Source organism: Limulus polyphemus, unplaced genomic scaffold (genome assembly GCF_000517525.1).
Source record: "Limulus polyphemus unplaced genomic scaffold, Limulus_polyphemus-2.1.2 Scaffold2818, whole genome shotgun sequence".
NCBI classification, from domain to species: Eukaryota; Metazoa; Arthropoda; class Merostomata; order Xiphosura; family Limulidae; genus Limulus; species Limulus polyphemus.
The window spans coordinates 124,030-133,976 of NW_013668428.1; the positions used below are offsets into that span (position 1 = coordinate 124,030).

Here is a 9,947-nt window from a genome sequence, read left to right on the forward strand (position 1 = left end):
GTCCGTTCGGTCGACGTTACTCTACCGCCCCCCCCCCACCCCCCGTCGTCTACACGACGATATGTCGGTTTCCGGGTTTCGTATACCCGTGGTGGGTAGTAACACAGATAACCCATTGTGTAGCTTTGTGCTTAATTTCAAAACAAACAAACAAACTAGTTGAAAATAATATTTTCGAAAACATCATTTGTAAAATTTTATTTAGTAAATCTCACTATTTGCTTTCCCTGCTTATGTTATCTTATTTTCCCAAATACTTTTTCTTTTTTTATATCTATTTCTTTGGTACATATTCTAGACCTAGAGAAAATTCACAACAACGAAACTAGGACATTCTATTCAACCATGAATATACTAATTAATCATGCATAAACTTTTAAATACAACCATCTATATATTGTTAAAGCCAACCATTCATTAATAAATCCAACCATCAATGTCTTATTAAAACTAGTCATGTATGCAATAAATAAATTCAACAATCAATATATTATTAAAGCCAACTTTAGACACATTAATATTTAAACATCGTTATATTAATAAATCCGACATTGACAATAAACTTTTAATGAATAGAAATAATGGTTCTTTATGGCGGATTCCTCTAAGTGGAGACACCCTACAAAAGGTTTGCTTATGGAATTTACTCCTTTTACGTCATCAGTGGGTCTGGTATTGGTAATATGGTTCCCTCGAAACCCTGGTACTGCTGATCTGACTTTAATGTGTTGACCTTTTTGTAAGAGTCGTCTGCAGTGGGTGAGAACAATGGATACCAGAAGGGCTTACAAGGATTCGACATTTCTTCACAGGCAATTGTAAAATTAAATGAAAGTTATACTTACAGAAACATTAAAGCCTACAGACAGTGAGCTTATTTTAATATCAAGGTTCTTGGGAGTATCACAATTACAACATCTTTCATCACATCTTGAACTTCTCAAAAGGGTGATTGCTGTTTCAGATCTTATCAGAATTAAGCAAAATTGTGTTTTTCTCTATGAAGTATAACTAGACATACTATTTAAAGTCAACCACGAAAGCTATTTGATGGATATTTATTCCATAAAATTGAGATATATAAATAAACCAAACTTCCTGTTTTCAACTTTTCTACTCGCAAACTCCATGCTGATATGAATGCAGGTTATCTAAATTTTAGTACTTGGCCACATATTTCCAATTCCCTTTAATTTTGCAACTGTTTTTCTAAATTATTTCAAGGCATCTTGTCATGGTTGCTTTGCTTGTGATTAGTGTGGCAGTAAAGACTATGACAATTGTATATCTACTTTTGTGCCTTGGTTTGTAAACTGATGGTTCAAATTTCCTTCATATTCTCAATCATTCTCTAAATGAAAGAAAGAAAAAGAGGTTTATTATCTCAGGATCATATCCTCAGACTCAGAAGTTGGTAATAACCTAAAATAAAAGTCACACCTCATTAATCTATTCTACTTCTTCAGATGGGTAAATACTGATATTTCTATGCCATCATCAAAGTCTTTGTCCTTTTAAATTCAAGTTCTAATGTCTCTGTAGGCTATCAAAAGGAGAAATCAACAGCTAATACTTTTTCTCGGCCTATGTCCGAGGCTTCAGAGCAATTGGGTATAAACTATTCATCTTCAAAATGTAAGACTGTCTTATGTTGCCTATACTTTTCAGAGGCCAGGGAGATTAACTAACATATAAATAACAAATCAAAAAAGATAAACCATCTAAGGTGTCCATTTATTGGGTTACCCATGATTCAAGATAAAAGTAGCAACAATGATACAATGGACCTGTTGAAGTTCTCGTGCTAATTTAGATAACATAAGGGCTTTTATAAATTGTTAACATCCTGTGCATCTCCTCACAGAAGACTTGCCATTCAATAGTATTCATTATAAACAAAAACAAAAACAGGTTGTTTAATGGATGGTTCAACCAGTAATGTTCATAAACCTAAACTAGAAAGGCTCCCCCCACATATATATATTTAAAGTCCTTGACGAAAAATACTCATAGTTATACAAATGCATTGTTGGTGTCTACACACTAATATAAAAGACCATAAGGTCTTGGTCAATTCTTAACATCCAGTGTGCATGTCTTTAGGAGAGAAATTTCTTGAATGTGCTTATTCAATCACCATATATCATTAATAAGAGAGACGGGGTCATAGAGGAGTATTATTGCTGGCTGAATAGCATATTCTCTTCATTAACATACAATTTATAACACCTTTGGAGAACATTATCATCTGTAATTTCATTGGCTGTAACCTCACATCATGTTCTTTTTAAACAACAAGAAGAAATAGCTTAAGCAGACCTTGCTGATCTTATTAAATATATTACACTCACCTTAAGAGAATTAAATGGATAAAATCCATTCTGAGGTGATGGAGATATTACTGAAAGGGATCAATCCATGAAAACTATTTTTGCTGGATCACAACTTGAATGGAGGCGAATATACCTATTTCCATACCATGAATCATATATTTTCTGTTATTGATCGGTCCACTTCTTCATTCTCTAACTTTTCTTTTTTATCTGGATGACGAACAATGATTCAGGAGGCAGTTGTGATCATTTTCCCATCACTATTAGGAAGGTTGACTATGTTAGATGAAACTTGACGTGTGGCTACAGTGTAAACTTGAGAAGGACAATTGGTCCTTTATCACACATTCTTGTGGTTTGATCCTGCCATCATTATCCTGTCATCTGTTAATGATTACTTGAAAGCAGTAACTAATGTTATTGCACAATTATTCCTAAAACTATGATACGTTTTCATCGTATTTTCATCCTTTCACTCCAGCTCATCCACCTCTTTTTCTTGTTTTCTTGGGTCATCAAAACACGAGACAAAAGAACTTCATGTTTTTCTTTGACTATAACTATGACTATAACGCTTGTTTACTCTGGAACTTAAATTTGCTCTAACTTGTGTGGCAGTATATAAGTTAAACTGGATTGCATCAATTATAATATACAATGATTCTTCTCTCATCTTTCTCCACCTTCTTTTAGTTATTTTCAACGTGGGCAGACAGTATTTTAAGATCTGTGCAAGAACTCAACTAACAGATGTTTTCGCATATAAAAGTTATCTTCAAGTTTTGTAAACCAAAAAAAACTTTTCAAGTTATACAATTCTATTATCTATGGTTCCACATAAAAAAGTGACTGAAGTTATTGAACCCTGTGCATCATCAACTGGAACTACTACTCCCTTTAAAAATGCATTTTTATCTTTATTTCCATTAACCTTTGTTGCAGCTCTGTTGTTTCTCACTGGAATCTATCTGTAGATTTTGTGTTTACTGTTGAATTGTATGTAATCTCACTTGCTCTATATTATACAATCTAAACAGCACACTAACTGTAACATTTATAAAAACTTGCTTAACTATTTAAAGCTTCTGGAATTACTCAATGTTATCAATTGCTCTTGGATATTCAGTAAATCCTAGCCCCTTTTATCAATATTATCCATCTCCATCGAATTTTTTTTCTGGAATTCGAGGGAACAGGCATGCTGTTACCGTAGCCTTATCAGCCTCCACCAGTAATTTAAATGCTTTTCCCGTTCCTGATAACGATTATCAGCTGTCATGCTGGACAGTTTACAGGTTATTCATGATGTGCTATAAGACAACAATATTTTCCAGTTAAAACATAATATTGGAAAATAGCCATTTCTATTGACCACAGTTCTACTACTCATCATTTTCAGTTTCAAGGGAGTGATCTGACAGCTCTGTGACATTTAAATAACATTTGTCATTTTCATGAAGCCGTTATGATGTTGAGCACCATTTTAGACGTATTGTAAATCATGATGTACCGTTAATGTTCATTAATAAAATTGCTGTTCAAGACACTACCCACACTGATGGGGAGGGGTTAACTTTTCACGAATCATAAACATGTTTAAATCTATTTCAACTTTTATCCTTTTTCTTTCACACTTTTTATTGTTTTCCGAAACAAATGTAATACATTGTATTTGTATTATACTACATTTTAACTTTAAAATTTTTGTTAGTTGTCTTATGCGCACATAAGAAAGACTCGAAAAACATTACAATGCATGATTAACTAACCATAAACAAGAGAGACGATACAATTACTTTATTTATATAGAACTGTCTGATCATACGATACATGTGACCCTTTTGGTTTTATTTTATAGCTTATAACTTAAACAAATTGATTAACTAAGTATTATATACATTGTTTTTCAGGTATTTCCACGACTCTGAAATATTGGATCGTGTCCCTACTTTGTTTCTGATACTAGGAGCTGTACAAGGGGGTATTCTTCTTATTGGACTACTTCTGTACCAAGTACCTCCCTCAGAGATATCGGAGGTAAGAAAGCTATGCTAAATGTTAATCTACTGCTAATGTATATCTAAAGTCTGAACAGTTGTTATTGATGTTTCTCGAAATGGGTTTTATAATGCTGAGAAATTGAGACGTTTTAATTGATATGGATTTCTCTTCACGGTGAGTTTGTCTCTATTTTAATCTTACCAACCACCAACACTACTTTGTATTTCTGTAGATAGGTGGCCCCTCAGTATTTTCTTGCTAATTAATACTTGTTATTGTTTCCTGTTCACATTGATTGGATTTCTACAATAACTGGTATTTGCTTATAGTGCCTGTCATAAATTGGCGTCAATGTGACCTTCCTTTATTGAACTTTATGATAGGTGGGGTCAGTAGGCTTTGAAGCTTCGTCAGTTCTTATTAAAACCATGACTTCAAAAACTTTAATTCAATTTTGAAGAGGTTCTGAACCAAAGACTCAACTCCATTAGTTTTGTATAGTCATATAATATAAATATCAGTGTAAAAATGTTTAAAATATCTCAATGGTTTACCAACCGTTAAAAACATGGATTTATTTGTTCATACATCTGAAACTAAGGATAACTGAGCTTCTTTTAGCTTTCAAGGATTCGAGGAGAATTTCCATAGAGGTTATCTATTAAACTTCTTAAGCTCCCCTAGGAGAATATTTACCAAATCTTATCTTCTCTGTATCCCAGAGGAGGTAGTTTCTTATGAGCGCCAGGAAAGAGTTGTTAAAGTTTTCAACGTACACTCCGTAAGTAAAAAAAATGTGAACATGGGTGTAAACTTTTTTTCACCCCAACTTTCTACCAGTGTTACATCAGAATACTTCAATTGTCCCATAAGTCATACGTTGCAAAACCCTTTAAGCAATATGTATATTCCAAGATTTACTTTCGTCTTATGTATTTATCAATTACACATTCACCTTTCTCACTGTATATGCTGCCCTAAACTTCATTTCACCCACTTCTATAAGGAGCTTGAATAATTACCCAGACTTAGTTTTAATAGAGTTGAAAAAAGTTGTGACTTCTATTCTCGAATTTTGCCTAAGCTGAAAGTGGCTAAGTAGTTGAATTGTTCTCTAAGATTATAATATGAAAAAGCATGACATTATACGGATAACAATAAAGCTAGCTCGCTAAGGGCATAGACGTCACCCACGTAACTGGCGATTGCTCTTGCTTCAACACAAGGGCTTTATGTCTTCAAGATGTCACCCGAGTTGCAGAAAACATTATCGTCTAGTCTGGTACGAGATATGCTATGTTACTGCTATCTTTCCTGCTAGAAAGTTCGTGTGACACCCTAGTTAAGTGATTCAGTTCTGTGTGTAAGTAGGGTGATATAAAAGTAGCTGCTTCATCGACTGACTTTCTCTATTAGGAGATAAATATACTCCATACGCAAACATATTTTAAAAATTATACATATCAATTAAGGAGGTAGAAAACGTATGGCACGTCTGCATAACACACAGCTAAGCAGTTTATGTAGTTTCCTCAGCTAAGCAGTTTATGTAGTTTCCTTAATTTTATCTTTACTTTACCTTACAAAACACCTAAAAAATTAGTGTTCACTTACGACAGAGATTCAGTACAAAGAATCACATTTTTAAGATGAAATTAAATTTATTACTAAAGAAACTTCAAGTCTGTAAACGTTTGAAAAGCATTTTGTACATTATTTTCTATGAAATTAATATTAAAAGTAAAAGTCGTAGCAATAAATTACCGACAAAATACAACAATAAGCATATAAGTTCCAATAACACAAATTTAAGTATTTTAAGGGGTTTTGTTTCACACTAGTTTTTCGGTGGCTTAGCAGTAAGTGTGAAGGTTTATTATGCTAAGAACCAGGGTTCGATACCCGCAGTGGGCAGTGCATAGATAGCTCATTGTGTAGCTTTGGGCTTAACAACAAACAAACTGTCCTTTGCACTTCCTTGCTAGAAGTCACGTCAAAGATAAGAAAAAATTATTCAAATATACCTACTTCATTTTAATTTGTGAGTGAATTTGTAGTCTATATTATTTGGATGAGGATGTGTAATGTTGCTCATGTTGAATGAGGATACCTATTTGTTCACGTTGTTGAATAACAAGTTAGTTTTTTTGACGTGAATGAGGACAAGATCGGTTTGTACCCCTAGGTACCAATCTCCATTTTGGTAAAAGCAAAAGATAGGTATTATCTTACTTTAACAAAAAACAAACATATATCGTCAATAACTAATATAACATCTTTATAGAAGAGAAAACTGTCATGAAAACATTAACTCTAATAATATATCAAAAAAAAGTTACGGATACAAAACCTAATCATCAATATGTTAAGTTTAGAACAGATGCAAAACTTATAGGTCAAACTTCATATGACTGCAGACATTATATAAAATTTTTTGTTCTTTGGTGTTTGAAATTAAAGATAGTTTATAGAAGATAAATTTACCTTAGAAATTTGGAATTATGCAAAGCTGCAAGTAATAGTGGTTCTCAAACAATTAAAGTTTAATGCCGGTCGGTATTTCTAGGGTATTAAGTTAAGCACCAGTACTTTTAGAGAATACTTATGTACGACATAAAACTAAATATTAGTTTTTGTTGAAGTTAATAGATAATATTGTTTTAAAAAAAACAGATAGACAGACAAACCAGTGTAGTTCAGATAGAAGCTAAAAACTTTTCTGCATCACTAAAAAGCGAATCGGATCCTGAATACAAGGCTTGTATGTTAGTATTTCAAGAAGACTATTCTGTGACATCAGAAGGAAGTTCAACGAATATGGAAGTAGAAGAAACACAGACATCCCTTGCCAGAGAAACCTCTGTTACACCAAAAGAAGCTTTGAAGATGAAAGAATTTTATTTCTTGATAATAACATTTATTAGCTCGTTGCATTCAACAATGTTTGTGAACGTTTTTTATAAGGTAACGTTTATATTAATATCGGTAGGTTTTGCTTAAACTTATTTTCTTATTTTACGTTTTAAGAAAATTTGAAATTGTCAGAAATAGAACTCACAGAAACTGAGCAGTTGATTATGAAAGTGTAATACACAGAAGTATCATCCCCTGTAGTTTTGCAATAGAAAACGCACCATCTCTGAGATAATGTTTACAATTGTACAATTTCTCTGATATCTATAAAATATTATTTCTAAAATACTTAATACTTTGCCTACATGATATCAACAAAGATAGTCAATATTAAAACATTAAGCTCCTCCATAGTTATTAAAAAAGCTGATAGTTATGCTTAAAGATATACTTTTTCATGAACTTAAAAAAAGACAGCTCAGTCTGTATAATAAATACGTGTCTAATATATATATATATATTGAAGTCTTACTTAATAGAAAAATAAAATAAAATTTTGCAACATATGATTAAGTTCGGTAAACATTACATTACCATTACCGAAAGGAATTTGAAATATAATTGACCAAGTTCTGTTTATGAAACACCTTTAACTTATCTTATGTAGCAGAATTTACTGTTGGCTCAATATCAGGTGACTTTGTGGGTTCTGACGTTGCAACTCTGTCATTATTTATAGAATCCCATATTAGACTTCTGTGTTCAGTGTCAGTTACCGTAGATCATATCGAAGCTAATCGATACTGTTACTATATTAACTTCACAGATTTAACCAATTCCTTGGAATTGCTTACCATTAGCTCTTATCGTCTCCTCCTGGAAATTCATATACAATCAGCTAATTTGTTTTAACATCTGCTTTTGTCCAATTCTGGCCACGTTGAATGATATAATAAATAGAAAGTTGGTTTCAGTTTTACTTAATACATATCATAAAAAAGAACATGTAATTCAGACAGTTAATATTGCTATACTTTATATGTGATTAATCTAACAAATTATATGATTTTATTTTTAGACGTACGGGCAAACATTTATAGACGATGATACATTTCTAGCCACAACCGGATGTACATCTGCAGTTGTCCACACGATATTAAGGATGGTTATAGGCCTAGTTCAAGACAACATATCTTACAAGGTAAGGGTCCTAACAGAGAAAACTAAGGTTTAGTAAAAATTAACAAAAGCATTTTTTACAATAATACCTTCAACTGAAAGCAATTTATCCAAAAAGAGGGTACTGATAATCTATTCTTGTCATTCTATAGAAATAACAGTCGAATCATGAGATGCTGTACAATTTCTTACCTCTTGTTCTTTTTCACCAAATTCGGCAGTAGTAAGAGTTTCACAGTTTATGGCATGGAGGTATTGTTATCCAAAAATTTCATCTAATTATAAAACTATTATTTTGACTATGCAAAATTTCCTCTCTGATATCCAATATCATTTCCATAAACACCTAATTAACATGTACCACCTTATTCAATGTCAGACATCAATCAAGTAAACCTTTTTATCTAGGGTTAAGAGTACGAAAGTATCGAACATCTTCTCTTTCACCTCTTGGGGGGCAGATACATGTTCTACGTTGGGTGTCTATCATACCCTTTCTTATTGTAAACCAGACTATGTGTCTCCGATTGGCTTCTCCACCAAGAACTTTGCACTAACGATTTTGGATTCTATGCAATAACAGATTTACTTTACCATCAGGGATTCTATATTGTAGATTTTGGATTCTATGCATCATCAGGTTTACAACAATACCAGAGGCTTTGCACTAACGATTTTGGATTCTATGCAATATCAGATTTACTTTACCATCAGGGATTCTACATTGAACATTTTGGATTCTATGCATCATATTAGGATTTGGTTCTGTTCAAAGCTTTCCAAGCTTCCCCAGTCCAGAGTTTGAGTACAAAGTTCTAAGAACCTTCAACCCACATTCTGTTTGCAATTTTCTTTCTGTATGCTGCAAAGTTACAATCCTTACCACAAGCATCCTTCTTGGCAGTGCGTCTTTATACATTTTTTGGGTTATGTTTTTTTTTCGCATAGATGGTCTGCTATCCCAACTTGGCCTTCGAATCCAGGCAGTATAGACTGAGATGGATCTGACATTAGATAATATTGGTGAATATGTCAGCCCATCCCATCTTGACTTTATACCATCCCCACGTGTGATCTTCTTTGAGTTGCCTGAAAAAGTTGGAAACTCCTGACAGAAAGTACCAACTTTTCTTTAACGAACACTTTTGAGTTATCCTTTCATTCCCATCTTTTATATATGTTTCAAAACCAGGTGACTTTGTGGCCATTATTATAGATTATTGCAGCTACATTGTGTTCACTGCTGAGTTCAATGGATTCTCAATTGGTTTACAATTAAATAGAAGCTAAGTGGTACATGAATTGTACAATCTATATTGATTTGCTTAAATCTTTGAAGATCATGGAATCGCTTAACTTTATATCTCACCAAGATCTCATAAATATTCATGCAAGATTAATCCATTTATCTCTGTCACCTATCTTAATCAAGTTTTCCTGACCATGTTGGTATCTCATGGAACAAGCCTGCTGGCATTGCAGCCAAATAAGCGACATCATAATTTCGTCTTATTAATATCTGGATTTTAATACAGTCATTATAGCAATGTTTTAGTCAGTTGTCAGACATTTTGAGGTGAG

The 9,947-nt window shown here is 33.0% G+C and overlaps 1 protein-coding gene across 1 annotated transcript in view; it reads left to right on the forward strand.

Moving 5' to 3' along the window:
• The window catches only part of LOC106467979, a 19,561-nt gene extending 10,439 nt beyond the window's left edge, over nucleotides 1-9,122 (forward strand). Inside the window, exons 4-7 of the mRNA XM_013928371.2 lie at nucleotides 4,244-4,370; nucleotides 7,008-7,298; nucleotides 8,266-8,388; nucleotides 8,967-9,122. Of these exons, the coding sequence (XP_013783825.2) occupies nucleotides 4,244-4,370; nucleotides 7,008-7,298; nucleotides 8,266-8,388; nucleotides 8,967-9,122 (697 nt within the window). The remainder of the gene's footprint in view (nucleotides 1-4,243; nucleotides 4,371-7,007; nucleotides 7,299-8,265; nucleotides 8,389-8,966) is intronic.
• The last annotated feature ends 825 nt before the right edge of the window (nucleotides 9,123-9,947 follow it).